Genomic DNA, 25365 nt, shown 5'->3' on the forward strand with positions numbered 1-25365 from the left:
CCAGCCCCAGCGTGCCAGGGTAGTAAGGTGAATTTAAGTTCCACCTTTCATAGCTGTTATTTCTATATTCTCTGCTTAGCTCGCAATGACAGCTTGCTTGTAGCTGCAGAAAGTGGAATATAAATCAAGGTGAAGAGGCAGACTGTTTTCTCCAAAAGGCAGGATATTCACGGCCACGAATGCAGTCACACTAGCCCATCTTTTAAAAATGAAGTAAAATTTAATATAAAAAATCACGGTGGTTGTCCATTCAACTGTACATGCTCTAGTAAATATACAGGTTTGGAAAAAACTGAAAGGCTTTTTTTTTTTTAAGATCCTGGATGAAAAAGAGGACATGAAGAAATACAAATAAATACAATTAAAATATGTAAATACTTTTTTTTCTCACAATAATTAAGTTCCCTCGTTTGAAATTAGTTTTTACAAATTAATCCTCCAGAAAGGAAAAGCCTTTTCATTCCACCATTGCTAAGTCTTTCAGTGCATGGCTTCGAGGTTTCTTGGCCTTGTAGCCACGGCGCAGGAACTCTATTTTTCTCTTCCTGGTTTCTGCTTTGGTCTTGTGTCTCTTCAGCTTCCTCCTTGCAGCAATGTCAGGGTTTGCTACAGTCTAATGGAAAACAATACATGCGTTTGCTTAGTTGTGCCTGCAGCTGACTGTCCCTGTTAACATCCAACACTTCCCAAGAAATGGGTGACTGACAGACAGCGCTCCTGTTTTCTAAGGCTTCTCAAAAGTGAGGCGATCCTGGCTGCTCTGGCCAGGTTTACCACTGCTCTCCAGGTAACCCAAAAAGCATGGCCTCGGTGTCAGTCAAAACCTGCCCACAAGTTTGATCTTAAATAGCATCATAGAATAGCCTGAATTGGAAGGGACCCACAAGAATCATCAAGTCCAACTCCTGGCCCCACACAGGACCACCCCAAAATCAGACCATGTGTCTGAGAGCATTGTCCAAATGCTTCTTGAACTCCAGCAGGCTCAGGGCTGTGACCACTTCCCCAGGGAGCCTGTTCCAGAGCCTGACCACCCCATCACTAGCTTCTCATTAATCTTCTGAAATGAAACTATCCCAATGCAGGATGAAATTATTTTTCACACCCGCCTTCCTGGCCACATCTCAAGCCTTTAGAAAATCTCTATTCCTTTTTCCAGAAAAGAAAGTAGAATACACTTACCTGCAAAGCCCTTTGCTTTTTCCTCATTGCTCTTTTCTGATTGGCCTGCTTCTGCACTGAAGAAAAGGCAAGTGAAAAAGCCTCCAGTCCAACTAATTTCTTGAGCAGTTCTATAATTTCTTGGGAAAGGTTCTTCAGTGTCGGATCTAACAAAACAAAATAAATTTGCTTAATCTTTTCAGCATATGGAGCAAAAGCCAACAACCCGATCAGGAATTACCCCTTTTTTACTAAAAATGTTTGTACTGATTCATCTTGCCCAGTATTACGGCAGACACCAGAGCAAAGATGGTTGTGAAATGTGCTGGTTCTTCACCAGCTTTCCCAGAGGATGACAAATTGTGCTTCACACAGGTAAACCAAAAGCAATACTGAAAGCCCCCAATTCCTGTGCTGACCTAGCAAAAAGTTAATCTTTATCCACTTGTGACATTGTCAATCTCTACCTTACCTTTTCCACGTGTCTTACTAACTTAGCAGAGTTGTTCCTTACCTAGCACTGTTACTGCCCTCATCCGATTTTTTCCCCAGTTCCTTTTTGTCCTCAAATGTAAGCACTCAGTGCCACGCGACATATTTTCAAGGCATATATTACTCTATATGGTTTGTGTAACTGTTTTTGTTTTGTTGTCTGTTCTTATTCTGTCATTGGATTTGCTTCACTTAGAACACTTCCATGAACAACCTGCCAGGCTTGCTCTTCAGTCAAGAGCCCACCGAGTTAGATGGGAAGTAAGTTTGACTTCCTCCAACCAGGCATCACTTCATATGGGTCACACAGTGTGTATCTGCTGCTAGTTCACGGCTCAGTTGACCTCATTAAGTGCTGAGGTCTTTCTGCAATCCTTGCTGTCATTTTCCCTGGTACGTACATTCAGGCTTTCTTAAGACTTTTAAACAGCCATGGATCTCCAGGGAGAAAAAAAGTGTTTCTGCTCAGGCAGTATCTACTGGGGCAGAGTGACCTGGACTCATTCGGGAGGAAGGCACAAGTTCAATAGGTGCACGCCTGCCTGCACACACAGCGTGCAGCATTCCTGTACCAGATGCCTCTCCTCCCCTAGCCTCAAAATTTGTTCTCTTTCAGTCACTGCAAACATGCGACACACACTGAGGTTCATTTTCAGGATGCTCTGTTTCTGGGGAAAACAAGGACTACCACCAAGCTAGCAATTCCAAGTTGTGCAAGCCCTTGCTCCACAGTAACGTGGCCATAAGAAAACCCCATGCTTTTGCATTAGAACAAACACACTTTTAGCCACAGATCTTTGAGCCCCTAATCCTCACAGCAGCCCTTGACGTGGCAATTCAAAAGAACAACACTTGGCAACAGCCTTGTTCTGGCTTCCCTAAGGCCTGCACTTCATTCCCCTCCTCAGCAAGGCGTCAGCCTTGCCACCATGAGTCCACCCTTTACCACTATACTTTTTCCACTAGGTCACATGCTCAAGCATTACCCACCTGCATGCAGGAGCCTGCCTAACTTAATTCCAGTCTTTGTCAACATTTACATTTTTGTTCCAGCTGTCTTACATTCTCCTCCTTTCCTGATATTTTGGTTAAACTGTGAGTAGGTGAAATTCACTGTTTTTGGCATCTGTGCCTCAACAGAGGAAAAGAATGACCAGGGTGTTCACGGTGAGGCGCACATCTAACACCTTCCCCTCTGCTACTCCTTGTGAGGGATATCGCTTACCTTGCTCCGCATAGGTGCTGTTCAGCTCCCTGTACAGCGGGGTGAGAATTGTCGGAAGGTATGGCTTGATTTTGTCTTTTCCCAGATCCACTGAGATCGCTCCCAGGAACTTAAAGATGCAGCTCCTCTGAAAAAAGTGTATGGGACAGTGTAAGGCAGGTAAGAAGGACACTGCCTAACTGAACTGCTGCAAGAGCCGTGTGTGTCACCGTTCCATGTACAAGGTGCTTCAGGCACTCATCTGCGGGTATAAGGTCTTACTGCAGCCACGTACAGCCTCAGACAAGACACAATCCCATGGGACCTGCAGACGTGTGAGCTGCGACTTCACTTCTTAACACTGACACACAGGCTTGTTCTCACTGCCCTGTGTGAGGCAGCTGAAGACACGAAAGCTCAGCCTCCCCAACTGCACCACAGGGAACCACCACCCTGCTTCTGTCACTCTCACACCCCCTCCTTCTGACGAGTAACTCCACACCGCTGTTCCCCTCCACACGTAAGCCTGGCATTGCTGAGCTTTTAGAGGCAGCACTTGGCCCCTGCAGCTTGGTGCCTTTGGCTTTCCCACATCTCACCACCCCACCAGAGGGCTGGAAGCATCAGCAAAGGAGAAGCAGACTGGCACAAGCCTTTCCTGAGAAATAGTAATTTCTCCACCAGAACCTCACAATCCTCACTTCAGCACCAGCTCCCAATGCCCTCTGCAACTTGTCCCCTGGAAGGAACGAGCCAGAGCAACACTGCTGTACAGGTGCTTTCCACATCAAAAGCAGCTCGTCTGACCCTGTTCTTACCTTTAAAGGGACTTTAGGGGAATATGCTGCTTCTCGTTTTGCCATGAGCGCGAGCTTCTTCATTAGCCATACCAATGTGGCTGGCTGGCCTTTCTCTTCCGTCTCCTCTTCTTCTCCCTCTCCTTGAGCAGAAACATCTTGCTCTCCCTCATCTTCAGAGGGCTCCTGCTCCTCCACTTCACAGCCGAGTCCTCCTGCAGCCTCTTCACCTTCCTCTGAGGCAGGTGCCAGCAAGTAAATAACTTTGGCGACAAACAGCAAATTCTTTACAACCTGGAGCACGGAAACAGCAGTCAGTCACTGTAGGTTCCTACAGCGCCAGCACCAGCAGTGAGCACAGCATGAAAGAGCCAGGGTTAGGGCTGGACAGCAGGGCCCCCAGTCCTGCGCTGCGTGGTGCCTCCCGCGTCTGTCCCTGCCACCCCTCAGCCCCTCCAGCAGACTGACACCACCAGGGGGACGTTTCTGGGCCCCTCCGAGACACGCAGCTGCTCAGACACCCTCAGCACAGCAGCTAGGCACTGCGTATTCACCCTGAGCCATTTCCAGACAGCAGCACTGCTGTCCTGAGTAGGAGGTTAACACTGCCTCGAGGGCCAGGGCCTGCCCTGTGCCCTCCTGGAGCCCCAAACTGGCTCCTGATCTTACCTGCTCCCCCAGAGACTGGTCCAAGAACTTAGAGTGCAGCTGATGGCAGAACGCAAACACGAGTTCCTTCATCTGGGGAGACAAAAAGGGGGAGGGAATCGTTCTGTGACAGAGCCAGTAGCAGGAAGCCCAAGCAGCATTTTGCCGTCACCAGAGGTGGTCACCAGGAGGCCAGTCAGTTGGCTCAGCACAAGTTCTGCCTGCGCCTTGCAATACAGAAGGGAACCTTCGTGCTGCTGAGAACTAGACCCAGGGAAGCTCCCTCCCAGCAGCAGACACCTACTCAAGTGCTTTAAGTGACTACGGCTAGGCAGCAGGCAGAAGCAACTGAGAGAACTGAACGTGCCAATCTACCAAACCTATTTTTATCTCCCAGCCAGGGAACGGGTGTGGGCACGGGGGGAGGAGCACTGCAGACATAATTACCTTACTGTCCAGTTCAGCAGTCAAGAAGAGCGTGGACGCAGACAGCTCTGCTGATGGCTTTTTCTTCTTCCCTGCCTGCCTTTCCTTCCACTTGTTGACAAGATCTTCTGGCTTGTGAGATGCAAACAACAAACCAAAGATCTGAGTAGCTGTCAGCCAGACCCAGCTGTGAGGATGCCACAGGTGAGACTGGACATGGCCTAGAGGAAAGAAAACCTCTTTCAGCACAGGAGCAGGTCCAGCGAGAGCAGAAAAAGAACCGCATCCCTCCAAGAGCTACCACAGCACACGCTACAATGAAATGGTGAAGGAAACAAGCCATGTCATCTGCTCAGAACATAATCAAATTGTTCTTGGGAACATTACCACAGCACTTCCACACCACTAAAGATGGGGCCACTGCTGGAAGCGATGACAACTATGCAGGACAGGTGGGCATGGCACAAAGACACTTGCTCCCTCCTGGCTGACCAGTCATGTTTCTGCAGCAGCTACATCCCCTCACGGGCTCAGCATCACAGCTCAGGACTTCCTGCTGTGTGACTCGGGTGGGCTGGCCCTGCACCAGATGGTCAGATCTAACCCCTGGAAGGAGGCTGCTGATGTTTCCGAGAGGAGAACGGAGCTGCCCTCTTGTCTTGCCTTTGTGCAAGCTGCACCTCAGTAAGCAACCCAGGATTTACAAGGGTTACCTCGTATCTCAGTAAAGGCACCTGGCAGGCTGAACTCTCTGAAGACATAATCCAGCCAGAAACACTCCTTCTGATATCAGCAATTGAAAACTAGACAACAAAATGATAATAAGCCAGCCTGACATTGTAAAATCTCACTCATATGGAAACTTCTTGAATCATTGACCTCCAGGCCTTAACGTCCTGGCAGGCACACAGTATTTACAGTGCCATTACCACGTCATCGCTTGCTGGCTGGTATGTATGATCTCATCAAGGAAATCTCTTCCCAGAAGAGCTGAAAGTTTTCATCAAAGAAGCTGTAATTATGGTCAAAAATGCAATACTTTACAAGTACCTGCTCTTGGGATAACGGGGAATACTTCCCAGCAACTGAGACAAAAGGACATATTGTTTCCATCAACTATGTAACTTTTCTCTGTTAAAATCTGCTCTTTCTCTGCCCAGTAGCTGCCATGTATCAGCATTTTGCAGCATGCAAACCGTGTATGAGAGAGTTCAGTTGCTTATATTGGGGTGTAAAGAAACGCATGGCACACCAACGATCTTCCTTGTAACCCATAATAATTCTTGATACTTACCCCAGATATTGCTGACAAGATCTCCATGCTTGGTTAACTGAATCAAGCTGCACTCTGAGATTAGCTTTGTTACCAGCACGAGAAAGCTGAACAGCAGCCTATCTGCAGCCTTCTCCTCCTCCTCTTCAGTTATCTAATAAAATCAACAAGACCAGAAATACGCTTACAAGGACTTGAAGATGGTGCTTATTTACCCTACTAGATAAATTTCAGATCAACTCCGCAAAGAAACAGAGGACTGACTTGTATCCAATTGCTGTAATAAACTGAAGGGAAGAAACTCCCTTGAAGTATTTCCTCTGGAGACTGAACCTCTGCAGGAGATTATTACAGTCATTCCTCTCTGTTTTATACAGGTATCACTAAACAAACCCTTTGGTTTCCAAACGCAGGGAATTATGCATACGACATATTTCAGTTATGCCTATAGACGTATTTGCACACATTTGATTCTCATTCCTAGAGCTGAGCTGAGCTGAGATTTGCCTCCGTCAGCCAGGAGGCCCCGCACTGCTAGGACAACGCTCTTTTACTTCGTTCCCTCCAAGTTCTGACCACACTTGCCATCACTGGCTGGCATCATGCAACTCGCCAGCGCTTCACTCACACGTCGCAGCACAGGGGGCGATTACAGAGGATTTCTCATCACTGCAGATATCCTCATCTCCTGCCAATGTGCGCACCCCCAGGCTCCTCTCTTGTTCAGCGTGGTGCCCAGGCACATCAGTTACATACATGGCAGCTCCCCAGGTGCAGTGACTGGGATTCCTCTGGGATTATCACATGCCATGCCAATCTGAGGCAGCCTTGTTCTGAGGTAATCATGTGCACATAAAGACATTCAGTAAAACAAAGCCGTGGTCTGAAGTACAGGAAGGGAATTCCTTTGAAAGTTAAAGCGTAGATAACACTCAACAAAGCAGTCAGTCACAAGTGATGCACTGCTGACCTTCCGTGTTTACACAGATCTCTGCACCTATGAGACCTGTTTCCCAGTTAACCAGATGTTGTCAGCATGGCTCTTTTATGACTACCTAGATTCGAACCCATCCCAGTGCTATGTATGCATCCTGCCACTCTTTCTGATGGTGGTTTTTAACTTCACTTTAAACAAAAACCACAAGTCCCTTCTCTCCTGCCACTGCAGCGAAGACCGCACGAGCAGGGAAAGCTACCTGGACATACACCCTGCTACATGCTGTCAACCTACCGAGTCAAACAGGTTGAAAAACCAAAAGCCTATGACTCAAGGGTTGTCTCAAGAACCCCTTCCACCCACTGAGGTGGAAGCCTTGATAGAGGCTGGAGCAAGGAGTATGCCTGCAGGCTACATAGCATGGCTGCAGGCTCAGGCCAGGTGGCTTTGCAAAGTTCCTTTGCTCCTTGTGCTGTGACACGACATGAAGTTTGGGCTTACAGACAAATATGGTTCTAGGTCAATGACATGCCCTTCAGGACAAATGTGTGTGCTTTGTATCTTTCCTCAGTCCCAATCAGAAGGTTCAATGGTTAAATCTCTCCTACACTTCTTCCCTCCTTACATTTTACTTCCCCAATCCTCACACATTGTAAAAAGACTTACATCTTCAAATTGAACTGGGTTGATTTCTTTTTCAATCAAGGTGAGGACAGCTTCAAGGCGTCGTTCAAACATGACTCCCTCCACTTCCACAAACAAACCACATGCCTGGGCAGCCAACCTCCTGTGCAAGCTCTGCCAATAGAAAGAATAACACTTCTTAGTAATCAAATCTTGCAGCTCCTGTGAGCTGGTAACAGCTCCTATTTTTGCTTGTAGCAACAGCATCTGAAGAGAAGGTCATTTTCAGAGTACTATAGAAAAAGGCGATGCTGCCAGCTAAGGACACAAGCACCTGGCAGGACATGCTGTCCCTGGAAAAGCACCCTAAAACTAAATGCCAAAAGGCTGTTTCTAGCCCAGTTCCCAGCTGCAGAGCTCTGGGGACTACTTTGCATTCGTTGGTTCTTCACAATCCAATGGGCAGCTCACAGCTATAACCAAGAACTGAACATAATAGAGATGAAAAGGATGAAATATTAAAGAACACTCGCTCCGCTAGTGCAGAGAGACAGCACCCGAGTCCTGTTTGAGAATAGCTATGCAGCCAGGCACCCAGATCAAAATTGGAGGTCTGTAAGACTAGGTTTGCCGCTGTCCAGCTGCTAGGAACAGAATGAAACAAATCTGAGCTAAGAGAGCCTGAACAGTCAATTACTAGGATCAGAAGAGCTTTAAGGAATTTGCTCCAACCTTTAACCTGAGCAGAGGCTACAGCTGGTGAAATACCTGTCCCAAGTGGGGCTGTTGGAATGCAGCGCAATGCAGCTGTGAGCTCTGTACGCTGACCTACAGCAGTGGCTGTTCTCTACCTTTCTGTAGCTATCCAAATCCTTATTTCTCCCTTTCTCCTTGCTAGCAAGAAGTATGCTGTTGAGCACAGCTTTAAAGAACTTTTATTCCAAGATGATTCTTGCCCATGCTCCTTTCCTAAAACTCTTAAATTGGGCATAACTGAACCCACCAATCCACCACACCCGGCATTAGCAATCCCACTTGCCTTAATCTCACTCAGTCCCCAAACAGACCCAGCCGACGAATAGACCAAAGAATACCTTCTTGCTGTGAAACCACTCTGTGACCAGCGAAAACATCAGATCTTGTTTATTGTTGTTTATCTTAGTGAGCAGAGATTTACACGTCAGAGCCGCCATCTTTTTGCATTTGGCCGAGTCATCGTTTATCATCGTCATGCAGAGGGAGAGAAAAAACAGCCCGCAGTATTTGTGGAGGAGCTCCTAGAAAGAAACAACCACCAGTCAGCTGTACGTCCCCAAGGAGCTTCTGGCACTTAAAGGGGAAAAGAGGGGTATTTGTTGCACAGCATATAGGACCAGTGCCGGCCCCCAGTGGAGTCCACGTTAAGGCAGGTGAACGGAAAGGAGAGGATGGTCCAGCTGTTGGAGCTCGCAGGGAGTGCACAGCAGCCCCATCCTTCCTCTGATGCCAACTTGCTAACGTGTCCCTGGGATGCAACTTGAGTGTCAAATACTAAGGGGCCTTTTCACAACTAACTCACATTGAAACGGGCATAAATTTCTAAGCACTGCAGCAAACAGGCCCAAAGGCCCTTCTCTTGCAGAGACAGCAGTGCTTTGCTACCTTATAGTGTTGCTTGGAACAAGATACTAAATCTAATCGGGGGTGGAGAGGCACAGCTTACTGTGCAGAATTTCTCTTCCTTCCTCCGATATTGTTGCTTGATTGCACTTCTCTTAGTCTCCTATATGCTGAAACTCCAGCTGCAAAGCATCAAGGCAGCTTAGCATTTTGTGTATGTTATCCTGCATAGATGCACAGCTATTCTTCAAGCTTTCACTTTGATCCACCCTACTGAGAGGTCCTCCCTCTCCAGTCAGGCCAATGAAACTGATATTGTACATCACATACCACTTCAGTCAACAATATCCCTCATAAATGTTAAAAGAAAAAATCATGGTAAGAAAGCTCTAGAATTCGCTTTCTATTCATACCCCATTTCCTTAACTGGATGTGTTTTTTCCTGGCATAAATCACCATTAAGTTTATCCAAGCTCTTGCTGACAGAGCTTTATTTTACTTGCAGACTGAGCACATTAGATACAGAAGTACTGCAGACTTTCCAGCACGTCATTTCTCTTCTGGAGCAAAGCCAGCTTTTTTGGAGATAAGTGAACATCCTGCTCATGATAAAAGATAATATGAACTACTAAGAGCTCCCAAAATAAACTGCTCTGAAAACGCTGTTACTGCAGACAGCTGAAAAGAATCAAATGCTTGATGCTTGGTACCAAGAGGCGGTCATTACCTGTGGGAACATATCAAGGAGGTATGCAATCATCTCCAGCGCAGACTCCCTTCCAGTTTCATACTCATAACTGTGAGGAAACGGTTAACAGTTAGGGCTGGGTTAACACTCTATAAAGTCGCTAACAATTTACAAGAATGGCCAATGCTACTGACACACACTGGCAGGGATCTTTTTACAACAGCTCCTTAACCTGGTCTGATACTGAGGAGAAGAGAAGCAAGCAGGCTACTCAGCTCCATCTGCTAGAGACTGGGCACATGGAGGCAGGGAGGGCAAAAAGGGCTCCAGTGAACCTGGGTCAGCACAACAGCACTGTGCTATGGTGCTGGGGGGCACAGGAAACCACTGTCACCTTGAGCAAAGGAGGGGTTGTGCTTGGAAGGAGGTTTCAGGAACACTGCTCCAGCTGAACTGGTGCAGTAGGCCTCAACTGTGCCTGCAACTGCAGTTGAGACCATTGCCAAGGGACAGCAGTCAGATAAATGCACTTTCCCTTACTCTTTCTGGATTTTCTAGTTCACCTGGTTCACAAGCAGTGCAGCTGGTTAAACGCTAAGTAAACAACAGCACCTTTGCTTGCATAGATAAACAGCAACAAAACCAGCTGTGAAACAGGGAAGAGATAATTGCTTTATTTCTCAAACATCCACCTCTGAAAAAGGGGAAGTGTTTTATAGGTAGGAAAATCAAGACTGCATCCACACCCACTCCTCCTCATGAACAGCACACAAGAAGGCTACTGAAGTCATATATAAAGCAACAGGGTTCTGTACTGAGAGAAAGAGATGTGGGGAATATAAACTCACTCCAGCTGCGCGAGCATGAAATCCAAATTGGGTTTTAGCTTGTCACCAAGGGGGTAGTCCAGAATATATTTCAAGTAAATCTTGAAAACAAAACAAAACAACAGAAAGGGGTTACCAAGAAACACTTGGAAAAGCACGTAAGGAGGTTACAAGGAAAATCCAGTTATGGAGCAGTACGTTTACGAGAATAAACCCTTCCTTCTGCACGTGCCAGTTCTTATTCCACAAGGGATCAGCTGCTCTCAAGCTCCAATCCTGGAACAGGTTCTACAGGCGTTTGACAACTGCCAGATCAGACTTCAGAGTATTACTGTGACTTGCCCAGGCATCCGCTGATAGAAATTCAGCATCCTTCAAAATCCATCTAATAACTATGGAAAAGCTCTACTTGGCTGTGCACAGCTCCTGCTTTTCAATGTTTGAAATGAAGCAACCAATTCCATCTTTTGGTTGCTCTCAGCTTAGAAAGAAGGAAGTAGTGGTGGGAAGGAACTGTGGTTTGTAGCAAACTTTCTTCTGCTAGGACACAGTAAAGGCATGATTCTTGGTTACGTGGGCCTAAAAGCCTTCGAAGGAGGAACTGTGTCACTGCTGTTGAGCAGCTCACTGAAGGTATGCCCATGGCAAGCAGTTTCACTACAGGCAAGCAGTCTGCAGTTCTGCTACGGATCAGTCACAAGCAGTAAAACCAGCCAGATAACAAGGGGACAAGGATTAGGAAGATGGAGAAACAGGGCTGGGGATTCAGTCGAGCTAAAGCCCATCTATGTGAGAGCTGCAATGGCCACATTAAACCCTCTAGCCTGTTAAGACTGCTGTAAGTAAAGTAACAGGAGAGACTTCTCTTTCTACCCACCTGCCTGCACTGGACTCGCACCGGCTCACTCTGGCCCGTGATGGCCAGCTGGGCAACCTTCTGCATCACATCGTCGATTTCAGGGACAATCAGCTTCCTGGATAAAATAGCCTGAAAATGTGACAGCACAGTTGGAGTCACGTAATTTTGTTTGCACGGCGTGACATACAGCATTATAACCTGGGACTACACTGGTATCAGGCGATACAACAACACTGATTTTTGCACATCTTCAAACGTAGCCAGAGGGACTTTAAAAAAAAAATAAAAAATAAAAACACACACACAAAAGGTAAAAAAGGTGGCTTGCAAATCCATATCTGCTTCTTTTGGAGGACACAGAATATCTGGTCTAATGGTTATGGACGTGAATTCTTTAGCAAAAACATTCTGCCACCCAAATGCATGCTCATACACACCACGTATATAAAAAAGCCTCCCAAACAACTTTAAACAGTCACTACAACTCAAACAGGAAACATTTTTTCTTCCTCTATAACAGAGAACTTTAATGGCATTCTGTGGCCTGTTCCTAACAAGATCTTATAAACTTCCATCAAAAGCTAAAATCCCTACCATTCCAGTGGCTCACAAAACCCGTACACTTGTTCCACAGAAATACCTTGAGAAGGCCAAAGGCTGTGGCTTGGCGTGATGAATCATAGATGTCCTCTTCAGCAAAGCCCAGCAACACTTGGAGCTGTTTGCTTGTTATATGGCTCTTTGCATTCTTCACAAGTATTGTTACAGACTGCAAAATCAAATTGCACATTGTCAGTACACACACAGTGCCATAAAATATACGCCCACCTCAAAATCTGACTCTATTTATAAGACTTGGGTTTGAAAGGACAAACTGGTGCTCTGAAACATGCAGCCAACACTGTTCTCATCATTTTGATTTCAGCTGGCAATTTTGAGACAAAAAATGAATACAAGGAAATACACATATTCAGTCCTTGAAATGAGTGGGGATGCTCACAGACATGAGCCATGACACAGGAACGCAGACAGGAAGAGAAAAAATCATATTGGCACTAGGACTCAGCATGAATTACTCAGTTTCCCCTATGATAATGAAGCTGTAATTAATTCAGGAATGCATTTAGAAGACATCTCAAGGAAGACAGTGCACAGAGTAACAGTAGTTATCACTACTATTAACTGCTCTCTTCCCTTGTCTCACTTCAGGTATGAGGGTTCAGTCCAATGAATCATGTTAAAAGCAAGCTACTCAGGCACAAAACTGGTATCTCTCAGAAGACAGGGTGGTAATGTGACACTCTTAAAGGGAATAAAGAAGGCAAATATGCTTCTATAAAACACTGGAGCACAGCTCCAGAGGGGTAACTTTCTATAACTCTATAACTGGGAAAGAATCAGAGCAAGAATACATTTCCCACTTCCTTGGAGTCTCCAGACGAACTTTTCAGGACCAGTTGAAGGAAGGATCTGCAGTGGAAAAAGTCTCATTCTACAGAGTTAATCCTAAAGTAGAAGTGAGCAGACCTGGCTCTGACTTACTTTGAAACAGTTCACAACCAAGTGGAAATTTTGGCCTTTGGCTACTCCTGTCTTGGCAAATTCTTTCAGCAAGAGGAAAAGCTGCTTGATTAGTGATTCCAGATTCGTATTGACAGAAGGTAAAGGGAACTTTAAAATCCATACTAAGGACTGCAGAGCACCAGTTATCACCTGTAAGAAAGAGTCAAAGGTCAGCATGTGGGTACAATGGCACTGAAAGAACACTTCTCTCTGCTTACACATGTTGTCACTTCTCTCTTTGCTTACAAACAATCTGCAACTGTGGTAAAAGGGAATTAGCTATCTTTCAAAACATTCATATGCAAAAACAAAGGGGTTTTCAGTTCTAAGAATGCTATCTGCCACTCCCTAATTCTCTAACTGATTTTACTAGGTAAAGGCATTAACACAGTGCTGATTCACAGCAGATGGCAGGAAGTCTTCTGAAGCAGAGGTACCTTCAAGGCACAGAAGTTGCTCTGGCAAAATCCCAGGTCACCTGAAAGCCCTGCTCCGGGTATCTCATGGTGTCTGATGCATGTCTTCCATTCCCAGGAAACATGGGCTTTAATATTTTCCCTCCTAATGCTTACTCAAACCCTAGGAGGCCATCTGTGGTGTTGGGAATAAAGATTTTAAGAGTTGGATCAAAGGAAACCATGGCTGTGACAATACTGTTCTGTGCAGCCACAGGACCTCATGAAGCTCCTCACAGATGGTCTGCAAAGTACTTGTATGAACATGCTCCAGGAGAACTTGCCCACACTTCAGCTAGCAGCACTAGGGGCAAAGCATTCAGTCCTCCATCAGTCACAATCCCTCCTCCCCGTTGGGATATCGTCCTTGACTTGTTTAACTGTACACCTGTGAAATCAGGTTTGAAAATGGGATGCCCTTCTCTGCTCTTGCAGATCAACTGCAACATGACGTTTGGGGGCAGGACCCTTCTTAGCAGAAGAGACAGACTCCGGCCAGAACTGTACCTTGACATCCATGGATTTCAGGCAGTTTATGAGCAGCTGAACAAAGGGGTCTAACATTTCCAAAACATGCTCGTCCGAAGAATTTATTTTGGACCTCTTCAGGCTCATGTGTAGCAGCTGGCACAGAAAACACAGGACATTCATCTCAGACAGGGACTCAAATAACTCAAGTAAAGTCCCACATTGCTTTGGGTTATAGTAGAATTTAGGCCATATCCCATTAAAATATCTGCAACAGGCTAAGCACTTTTTATAGCTCTCTAAGAGGCATCAGTGGAGTTACCATACGCAAAACAAAATTAAGACAAGTGGCTGCGTTTTTATACAACGTATCGAATACCTTCTTTTGGATACTCTTAACAAAAATTTGAATCTCAAAGCTTTCTCTTTGTATTTGAGGAAATCCTTACCCTAAGTCCTGAATCAACCAAGATAAGCATGTTTGTCCTTCTGCTGATGGGTGCTTTCTGCCCTCCTCTCGTAGGAGTGGGTGGGAGCAGCAGGCAGCTTTCTGGTTGCAGCCGAGGATCTGGAGGAGGGACAACTTTTGTTCTGAAAAACAGCGTACAGCAAAGGTGAAAATTCAGATTTCCACCCTCTCCACAACAAGCTTGCTGTTGGGAGCAGAAAGAGCTGGACTGTGCTCAGCTGCTACCCACAGAGCAAGTAAAAGCAGATCTGTGAACACAGTGAACTGAACTGAATTTGAGAGCAACGTGACAGACGGGACACTCAGACTTGAGAGCAACGTCACTATTACAGAGATAACAGATGCACATTGATTTGTGTAACTTCTCCAGTTTTTTCTGCTCAGCCAACAAGACAGAACCTTGGTAATTCCTTCAAGCAAATATGTTCACTGCATGATTTACCAATGATTTACTGAATTTTCTGATAGCTTTTAAAAACTGCTACGGGAAGTCTGCAAACAACTGTCAGATCCTAGTGCAAGCCAGCCTACGTTAACACAGGGGAAAGGCAAGATGCCCAAACCTGTTTTGAGCAGTGACACCACCAAATGGAGAGGAAATCTGATGGTTCTACTGCCTGAAGCGATAAAGTGACAGGCCAGAGTTTCTCTTGTTCCTGACACCATGAAAATGTCCGAGGCCTCAATCACCTTTTATATGCTAGTTTGTAGCTCCGTCCTGACACCATCACCTGTACCTACATCCAAACATTTACATCCTCTTGCCAGGTGGTAAAAGAACCTTACTCAAGACCATGAGCACTTGCAAGAACAGACTTCCATTAGTTCAGGAAGTGATAACTTTCATTTCTAAGCTCTCTCCCTGCCCTCTGGCTGCCCAAATAATTAGCTTACATCAAAAACAAAGGGCACATGAAAAGAAGGAAACCCTCACACATTTGATTTGTCGGATTTGAGAGCTGTCATTTCTGCAAGCAAACCTCCAAGCCATTAACAGAGTAGCTGGGTAGACTGGAACTTACTTTGCCTTTTCAGTAAGTAGAGGCAAGTTTTCACTGATGAGACCATGACTGAGGAGGAGGAGATATTCTGCATTCATGTCTGAGTTGAAGATCAGCCCTGCCATGATGTGACGCAGTGTCTCATGCACCTTCCGGACTATCTTCAGGCTTGTAGTGCTCTCCAGAATCTACAAAGGCAGCAACATGAGAGTCAGGAGGGGCAGTGGTCTGCCACCTGTATTCAGAAATAATAGGAAAAGCCAGAGCAACTCCCCTACCACCTGCTGCCTAAAGCCCCAAGCTCTCCTATCGCATCAGCTCTGCCCCAGCATCCCTCCTTTTTTCTTTCCAGCCACTTCTTAGACTCCAGACAGTTCACCTGTCACCCCCGAGACACACCAGAGCTCATGACCAAACAGGGCTCCATTTCTGCATGGGTTTGCACCCCACTCAAAAAATTGCATCTCTGTAAAGGCAATTATTCCACACAGAGTCTTAACGCATTTTGGTGACATTTCCTTCATGTGCAAGGGATCCAGTCACAGAGTATCCTTGCAAGTCTTTGAAGCCTCAGAGTAAACAGCATTAACAAAAGTTGGCAGAAGAAGACAGGGAGCACACACAGTGGGATGTTTCCCCTTCTAGTGGGGGAAAGCTTCCCACAATACCACTGATGCCCTAGACATCATTTTATGAGCTGGGTGCATACTGCCTTTCACAAGAAAAACGGGGAGCCATAGTGAGATTATGTAGGTAATGTCACAGTAGTCACTTGGAGGCTTTAGAGTTTCTTCTAGACCATACAGAACTGAGAGTACTCAAAGGAAAGCAAGACTCTGGCTGCCTTTTCTTACCTCTTTCAGTGGCAGAATCAATTTTGTCACCTGGCCCTTTCCTATGTACTTTCCAAGAATTTCATAGGAATCATAACTCTTGTTCTTGCGTGCTTCCATGACCTTGGAGACAATTCCCTTCACTTCCTTCTCTTCAGCTACATCCCCAAACAGCTCCTGGTTGAAAATCTTCAGAAAGCAGCCAAGAGAAATCAATGAGAGGAGCAGAAAAACAGAGCCAGATTTTCCCAGTAACAGCACAACCATGCTATTTTTCTCCAACTTCAGAAAGCCCCGTTCTCCAGGTTGCCCATGAATCATGCCCATCTTTCCTCTGTCAATACAAGAGGCACCAGGCTGAGCACACCAGATGGGGAAGCTGTTTTCACACCCTTCTGTGGCACTGTGATACAAGAACTGGGATTCCAGTCAGACCAAGACATGCAAATAAACCCTTTTCTGGGTGGCCAGCTGAGATCCATGGACTGCACTGACTAGATATGTTTACTATTGCTCAGCCACCTAAACCACTGGGAAACACAGTTAAGTGTCTTAATCTTGAACCAACCTCCCTCCCAAGATGCAGGGCTCAGGAAACAGTCCCAGAGTCTCTTCCCTTTGCTGTACAAGCACAATCAGCCCTGTTTGCCACCAAGTCTGAGGCAATCTACAACACAACCTTCTCCTGCCTCCTTCTCCCCCATGCATTTCATGATGATGTTTCCTTCAGTCTTGAATAGCTTTTACCTCAATCAGGATATCTAGGCAGGGGTCCAAATCGCCAGCACTCAGCCTGGTAGTAAGGCCCTTCAGTAACAGGTTCACAGTGAAAGTCAGCACGTGGAGCTAGAGATAAAGAGAACAGATCATGTTTCCAATCCCCTGCATGGACTTCTTAACTTATATTCTTCTTATATTCTTACTGGATAGGCAGACTCCCATAGCAAAGACATCACAACTCACACACTACAACTGATCTCTTGCTATAGGAAAAAAATACTGGGAGGATAGGAATCCTCATATAGGCAGCAGGAAAAGGACCCCTGTTCCTCCACACGCTGGCAGAGGGCAGGAATCTCCTCTTTCTCCAGTGCTCTTACTGCTATTTTTAGGCTGTGATAATCAGTGCTTTCACTGTTACAGTAGCTAGAAGCTCCCACTGTGTTAATTCATATCAGAAATTATTCTTACCACAAACCACCATGGAAAGAAGAAAGGTGAATTAATAGTTAGGGCCTCGGCTCTGGATCTAGGAAGCAAGACTTCAATTAAAATCAGTGTATGCTGCCTGTATAGTCCCTGTGGCAACTCACCTCAAACGTTGCTTGGCCCTAATGAAAAGATTCCCAATAATTTTATGGGCACAAGAAATTTATTCTTCACCTCAGTATCTCAACTCTTCACTAGGAAAATGGAGATCCTCTTTTCTTCCCTGCATAGACTAACAGTTCTTTGGGTACAGACCCTCAGTTAACGTGTGTTTGCATACTGCTTGGAATAACAAAGACTGATGCAGGCACTAGAAGTAGTATTTAGTAGTATAATACCAAGCTATTCTCCCGGTGCAAAACAATTTCAGTAACAATTTCCCTTTGGTTTCTCCTTGTAACACATGAAAAAACCAACCAAACAACAACAACAACATACCAACAAACCTACAAAGAGCAAAAGACGAAGAATTTCAGCATTACCTGGTACCCATGGACAAGAGTAGACTGCATCTCTTTTAAAATGTACATAAAGTACTGCACTCCTAACACTTCCATGATTTTAGTGAGGGTGTTACGGGCAACATCCCGGATCTCCTGAAATCTGTTCCTCAGAAACGAGCAGACCTTCAGCAGGATGCTGGAAACACAGATGGACAGTTTAGTTTGCTCCCAAACACAGAACTAATTACATTGCTAGGCAAGGAGGGTGCTTTCAGGGATGTTTTTACAAGCACAGACATGCTTCAAGCCAACCCCACAGGCTTCGTAGTCACATACCCATCGTCCTTCAAGAGACTTTCGAGACTGTCTTTTCCTTCTGTATGCGACTCTTTCACTAGCTCTGCTACCCCTACCTCCACACTCTGCTTCATAGCTCTGTGTTTATTTAAGGATTTACCAAGTCTCTTTCAAACTTAGCTTTACAGCAATCAAATGCAAAGGGGAATGTAACTAGGAAAATGTGCTTCCAAAAAAAAGTATTTAATGCCTGTCAGGAGGCCCCTCCTGGATTTAGCCATGTGCATAACGACAGCTTAAGAAAGGTACCTGCACTCAATCCCAGCGAAATGAATGGTATTCAAGGAGATCCTCTGGGACCTACCTTGGCAGGTTGGCTTCCATCACTTCTTGGGGAAGACACTGCATCACCCTGACCATTGCAAAAGCTAAAGGAACACGAACTACCTCATCGTCGTTCACAACGTTGGATTTCACAAGCTTGTGTTCCTCATCTCTTTTAACCTTTTTAAGACAAAGCAAGAGACAATGCACTTTTAATATAAAAAAGTGTAATGAACAGACATTTAAACAGTCCAGCTTTAAAAAGTCCTGCTTTTTCTCAGCAAACCCTGAGAAGAGGCTGATATGGTAAGGTGCTGTCCACTGCTAACTACAGGAAAAAAACCGACAGCTAAAGGACAGGCAAGACGAATTCCTGCATTTTCAATACAGAAGCTAAGTTGGGTGCTAGCAAGTAGCCAAGAACTGTTCAAGAGGCTGCACTAAATGAGCTGTTTCACGCCCACACTGACCAGAGGGTTGGTCAGCAATCTTGATGACAAATAGGATGAAGCCTCTTTCATTCTTTCAGGCAGTCTCTCTCCAGTTGTCTTTTTTTTTTTTTTTTTTTAATGTGTTGCATTTTAACAGGGCTCTTTCCAGTACCACTTCAACCCTCACAGTAGCAGCTCAGGCCTGCGAACTGCCTTTCCAATGTCAGCTCCTTACCTTTGCAACAATACACCTGTGCAATTTAGGCAAGATGTTGACTACAACTGTATCTTGAATATGTTTGATCAAACACTCCAGCTCTTCTTTATTTCGGGGTAAGAAAGAAACGGGTTTGGCCACTTGCTCAGTGTCTTCAGCTGTCTCAGCTGCCTGTTCAGGCTGGACCAGCGCAGGTTCTTTTGGCTCCTCAGGGATATTCTCCCCTTTGTTTTCCTCAACCCTCTCCTCTTCCCCTTCACTCTGTTCCAGCTCCATGGCTTCTTCACCCTCCACCACTGGCTCAATATCCATGTCAGCAGCTTCTGTCAAGTAATTGTCAAAAATCACAGGTAAATACAGGAGGCCACAAAAATCAAGCCCTCAAAGCAGACTGCTGTGATGGCTTTGACCTGAACAGAGCTCTACCTACCATCAGTAACAGCAAACAATCAGTAAACATTGAGTTGTTTTACTGGGTAGAGAAGCTCTGGCATGCTGGTTTCTGATACTCACCCCTCAGGGCTAGGCTTAAAGCAAAGAGTAGGTTGTTCTTTGGCTGAACTCCAGTAACAGTTTAACAAAGGTCAATGCCCTTGAACCTTAGGGAAGTATCATTCCCTTACCTTTGGTCATTTCACAAGGGAAGAGGTACTGACAAGCACAGCTGTGCGATATCCTCCTCCTTGCTCAGAATATGCCAAAGGCCACAGGACAGATAACCACAATGGTGGACAAGTCAAAGATGTAATTTCTTCCCATGAAACCACAGGGTAAGCAGGGCCACAAAGCATGTTGCTCAAGCTGCAAATAACAATTAGAGTGGCCAAGAGCAAGGACAAAAATGTTGCAGCAACCATATGGGTATGTGCAGACCGTGGAGAACCTCCTAGATTAGCACAAACCCAGTCTGGGCTGGTTTGGCTTATGGAGGCCTAGGATAGAGAGGTGATGAGGAGGTGATTCCCCTCACCTCTCCTCACTGTGTCAGCACATAGGAGGTCAGTCTGCACTGCTCCTGAGAAGCGAAGTTAAAACTAGTTTTCCAACATGCACATTTAAAAAAGCTGGGAGCAGCTGACCTCAAAAGTAAAAAAATGCCAATTAGCTGCATTTCAAGCAATTAAAGGGAGTGTTTCTATAACCAGCAGCAGAAAGCTCACCGTGGTTCTCAATGGTCACAAGCTGTTTTTCAAGCGTTTCATGGTCAAAGTGAAAGGCTTCCAGAACTGTCTCTAACAAGCTGCAGAAGAAACACACACAGAGAGATTAGCTCTCCCCACAAGGAGAGGCTGCATAGAATTACACAACAGAAAGTCTTAAAAACACATTTAAAAAAATTTCAGACTCAGTGACAGTGAGGCTTGAAGAGGTTTATCCTGAAATAACTCATTGGGAAATAGAAACTGGCTGCTTTTCAGCTAGATGCATTCTGTGGCCTAGCTCACTGTGAAACCTCACAGACAGTGGTGCTGGAGCAATGGAGGTATCCCAGGAGCAGGTACAACCAAGCAGGAGCAGAAACTGCTAATGCTCACATGCACACAGTGGGACACAGCATGAGAAAGCAACAACCTGTTAATCCTTTACAGCTCAGTCACACTCAATTGCAAAGCTGTGTCCACTTTCATTTGCATAAGCACACCCCAAGGTGGGCAATCTGTTATGTCTGTGAAGAGGTTAAATTTCATGTGATGTTCCTTAAGATGCTGAATTTTGCTTTAGTCTTTGTAGGAACCTAGAGCAGCATTGTTCACAGTACCCACCTGACTCCCAACTTCGGATTGATCTGCCCCGTTTGCAGGACATGGATGAAATGCTTTAAGTGGTACAAGTACGCTGACCATGACAGATGTCGACAGACAGCTCCAACAACTTCAACAGAGGCTGTTACCATATTTTCATGCTGCCCAAAAAGCAGAAATAGAGTTGCTGTTAGCATTCACGCATTCTAAAGTATATTCAACTCAAAGAAACAAGAGCCAGAAGAAGTAACTTCTGTCTAGTGGGGATGGTAGATACTCAGCTCTTTTAGGTCACCTCCCAGGTTAAAAATAAAAAAAAAAAAAAAAATAAATCACAGCTCACAAAGCAGATTTCCAGGTATTTATTACTGCCTCAGTTACTAGGTACAGCCTATGCTCCCTACCACACATATTCTGCTGTCAGACAGTGACTAATCAAACAATTGAACATGATGAGAACAGTTTGGAGACAGAGGGGAAAAAATAAACTGATTACAAAAATGCAAACTAATATAACCCCAAGTCAAACACACACACACAAAACCCCCACACAAAAAACTCCAACCCACTAACAGTACACTACAAGAAAAGTGAAAATATTAACATCAAATCAAATTTAAAAGCCTACCTTAAGCATTTTTTCACTAAAAATGGCAGTAGTAGCATAAGGCATGATGTAGTTCTGCAGGGATTTGGAAGACAGCACAAGTTTTTTTTCAGTCAGCTGCTTAGCCAGTTTCCTCAGTGCTCGTGCCCTCCTGTGGATCTGAGCCAAACACAAAAGACAGTGAATGAGGTGGCCCTTGAGTCACAGCTAGCACAAGGAAGCACATACATGAAGGTGGCTCAATTTGAAGTAATGACAAACACAGTACGGTCATTTCCAAGGACAGGACATGGCCTTTTCATTCATGTTTGGGTCTTCACTAGCTTTTTGCTTCAATAAATATTCCAACTCTGTGAGATATTTCACTGTGAATTCACAGGCATAAGAATGACGTATTTTCAGGTATCAGACAAGAGAGGCAACTGATACAAGATGAGAAGGCCTGACAAGTTACAAGAAGAGAATTTAGATTCAGCATATAACTACAAATTCACCAAATGCTCTGATTTCTGGAAGCAGAGGAAATGCTGTATTTTCATTCTACAACAAGAAAAAACAGGTACCCAAACTTTATGTAGCATTTATATTTCAAAGACCTGGGAATAGAGGAGTGCTGCAGAGCCTCCATACAGACAATAGCATGGAACAAGCTAGGAAAAAAAAGAAAAAAACACACAAAAAACCCCTGCTCTCTGCTACGTCATCTTCAGGATCCTCAGAACACTACTGTTGTCTGTGTGTTGGATCACACATGGGTTGTAAGGTGGAGATGCCTACTCAATGAGATGAACAATCACTTAAAATGAAAGCACTTTTTAAAGCTAAAGTAGGAAGACAAAAACAGAGCAGCTAAATTAAGAAAACAAAATATTTATAGATAGAAATACTAAGGAATTGTGACTTTGATTCACAATCACCCATGTGACCTCAATGACCACAACCCTTTTTATTTTTTAATGACATCTAATGATATATGGGTTCAGTTCTTTAGAGACACAGCAAAGGTGATTTGGAAAACATTACTCCACAGTAAAATGCTTTTACTTTGGTAAGGAGAGAGAGGCATTATGGAATGAATGTGTGTTGCCTTTTACCTGCATATGTTTCATATTCTCAAAGAAGTCCATGTCAGGATCATGGCGGTTGGTTAGCTGGACCAAGTCCCGGAATTCAGGATTTGCTGGGAATGTTTGAATGAGGCAGGAAAGCAATGACGTGTAGTCCTGCTGGATGTTCTGCAAATAGCAAGCAGTGAAGGTTCAGCACTCCTTGGCAAGGCAGCTACACACTCCTCAAATCAGCTATACGATCACTTACAAAGCGTTTCAGGCCAACAGATCCTATTCTTTGGTATCAGCAAATACACCTGTATTTTGGACTGCACATAAATTAAAGTCTCCCCTCCAAAGAATGAGCTATATCTGAGAAAAGCTAAACAACAGCAAAGAAACACACAACAGCAGAGTTCTACAAGATTTTTGTAAGATTTCAAATGAAGGGTAATTTTGATTACAGTGGGCACCTGCATTTCTTTGTGTCTGTTGCTAGGATAAAGACTCATCTATAAAAAGTCTCAGATGCCCTGGTGTCCTGAAGACAGCTGGAGCTGTGATCAGGTAACGGTGCCTTACCTCAGTCTTACTCTTCAGCCCCCTTCTCACAGACTCCAGGAGAGTGTGCTGGATCAGCTCCTTGTAGTCGTCTTCCGTATGGTTGATTTCTGCCAGGCGGTGGATAAAACTGGTCAAGCAAAGGCTTGCGTTGTCACTAAGAGCCATATCCCCTAGCTGAGTGGATGAAGAAATAGTACAGCATGAGTCTGGAGATGACACCTTTTTCTCCTCGAAAGACTGGACTGAACTGTACCACTGTACACAGCATAACAAAGCCTGCAGTGATTCAACAATTCTACCAACTCAAAAACCTTCCTGTACAAGTTCTACTTCTGAACTAATGCCCTCTTTTCCAAACAGGAAAAATCCTTTTAGACTCATCAGCAAGCCCACACAACCAGAACACATGGCAACAAAAACAAAAGCAGCTTGTCATGACTGTAATATGCCTTTTGTACAGCACAAATTGATCAGACAATTCCAGGCCACCTGTTGATAGACAGGTGCACTGCATTTGGTTTAGCCTTCTTGCTGCAGTGTATTTGCCCTTTAGGACAAACGGGAAAAGGCAAGTGGAAGAAACTTAAAGACAGGTGTTTGTGAGAAGACACATGCTCTCTGAACGTTTTGCAGTGTCAAATAAACAGTCGATGGAGTGAATTTGGAAGTTAGATTCATTATGGAAACGCGATGCACAAAGAGGAAGAAGGAACATTTAGCCAACCTGGATAGTATAGAAGCAGTTGTGCATAACGGGGATCAGGAAGTTGATATCCACTGCTTGCATTTCTTTGATGTGGGCTGTGATTGACTGGAATGCTGACAGACGTACATCAAAGTTGATATCATCAAGATGCCGTTGATCAAAGGCATTTAGCTAAGAGAGAAACAAGTCATTCATGAAAAAGGCTAGAAACGCTACAACACGATGTTGAGGAAAACAGTGAGCAAAAAACTTGGACATACCTTAACAACATCAGTAATGTATTTCAATCCACTGTCCAAATCAGATAAAGTCTAAAAAGGAACATAAAAGAAAATAGTTTAACTGTTATAGTTTTTAGAAACTTGGAGGACTGAGACTTTACTTTTTTTTTTTTTAATCTCAAGTGGTTGAAGTGACAGTATCAGTCCTGTTACAAGCTTAGTAAGAGCCATTTTGCCATCGCTGTCTTTATTCTGTAAGTAGGAAATATGCGTGTCTTAGTTTCCTAAGTTTCTAAATATCTACATTGAGGGTTTGCTGGATTTTCCTACTGAAAAAAAAAGTTATATAAGTCACTTCAAAGAAGTATAAAACAGCCTGACTAATAAAAATATGTGAGAGAAGAATAAAAATTAAAATCAGCTTCAGGCTGCTGAAAGCCAGTGTGCTTTATTTGGCTTCTCGTATACAACAGAACCCTGGAAATGCTCACATCAACAAGGCTACAAGCCAAAAGTTTTACAAGTCTTCTCACAGTTTGTTAGTGTGTAACATATGCAACTCTGTTAGTTCACTTCCACTTAACAGATGATAGAGACTAAAAAGGTTTTTAAGCTCATGTACAATAAGGATAAATCCTGGTATTTATTCTGTTCTTGCTCTGTTAAAACAAGGAAAAAATGCACAGAAAGACATATAAAAATGCAATACCTGAAATACCAAGCACAACTTCTGTCGAGACAGTTTGTTCTGGATGACAGAAAAAAGCTTTGCCAGAGGTTTGAGAAAGCTTGCAGGGTTTGAGCAATGTCTCAGCAAGTTCTGCACTGTTTCCAGAATGTCAATCTCTGCATCCTGAAAGAGACGGATAGCTGTCAATAACTACCAAAACCTCATGAGATTACTTGGGATATTTCCTTTGGGAAGTATTTCAAGACAGAGAGTGAACCTCTTTGCTGTATTTTAGTCAGATCACAGATACTGAATGAGAGCAAAAAATTAGGAGAACATATTCAATGCAATCATCACATCAAGCACAGTAAGAGAGGAGTGCTATCGCAATGAAAACTTCCTTTTTGTCTTTCCTCAGATGACTCAAAGATCAGAAAAACTAACAGAGCCTTAAAAAGCAGTCTTTCTTTAATCTGTTAAATGAACATTAACAGTACCATCTACTCGTATGATCTCCCTGAATGGTAATTATATATGGTTCCCTAATGATTCACAAATTTA

The 25365-nt window shown here is 44.5% G+C and overlaps 1 protein-coding gene across 1 annotated transcript in view; it reads right to left on the bottom strand.

Moving 5' to 3' along the window:
• Positions 1–200: 200 nt before the first annotated feature.
• The window catches only part of UTP20 (UTP20 small subunit processome component), a 64413-nt gene continuing 39248 nt past the window's right edge, over positions 201–25365 (bottom strand). Inside the window, exons 33-62 of the mRNA XM_080595509.1 lie at positions 24844–24987; positions 24174–24224; positions 23932–24084; positions 23226–23381; positions 22689–22829; positions 21616–21753; positions 21009–21148; positions 20406–20485; positions 19264–19568; positions 18638–18777; positions 18016–18172; positions 17072–17170; positions 16346–16513; positions 15513–15679; positions 14471–14612; positions 14061–14177; positions 13078–13248; positions 12176–12304; positions 11554–11664; positions 10698–10777; positions 9889–9958; positions 8657–8839; positions 7605–7736; positions 6023–6155; positions 4750–4949; positions 4324–4395; positions 3676–3948; positions 2879–3005; positions 1183–1328; positions 201–613 (exon numbers count right to left, since the gene is read on the bottom strand). Coding sequence (XP_080451635.1) covers positions 458–613; positions 1183–1328; positions 2879–3005; positions 3676–3948; positions 4324–4395; positions 4750–4949; positions 6023–6155; positions 7605–7736; positions 8657–8839; positions 9889–9958; positions 10698–10777; positions 11554–11664; positions 12176–12304; positions 13078–13248; positions 14061–14177; positions 14471–14612; positions 15513–15679; positions 16346–16513; positions 17072–17170; positions 18016–18172; positions 18638–18777; positions 19264–19568; positions 20406–20485; positions 21009–21148; positions 21616–21753; positions 22689–22829; positions 23226–23381; positions 23932–24084; positions 24174–24224; positions 24844–24987 — 4281 coding nt within the window. The 3' untranslated portion in view covers positions 201–457. The remainder of the gene's footprint in view (positions 614–1182; positions 1329–2878; positions 3006–3675; positions 3949–4323; positions 4396–4749; positions 4950–6022; positions 6156–7604; positions 7737–8656; positions 8840–9888; positions 9959–10697; positions 10778–11553; positions 11665–12175; positions 12305–13077; positions 13249–14060; positions 14178–14470; positions 14613–15512; positions 15680–16345; positions 16514–17071; positions 17171–18015; positions 18173–18637; positions 18778–19263; positions 19569–20405; positions 20486–21008; positions 21149–21615; positions 21754–22688; positions 22830–23225; positions 23382–23931; positions 24085–24173; positions 24225–24843; positions 24988–25365) is intronic.

This window comes from Anser brachyrhynchus, assembly GCF_964034855.1.
Source record: "Anser brachyrhynchus genome assembly, chromosome: 1".
In the NCBI taxonomy this organism is placed as follows: Eukaryota; Metazoa; Chordata; class Aves; order Anseriformes; family Anatidae; genus Anser; species Anser brachyrhynchus.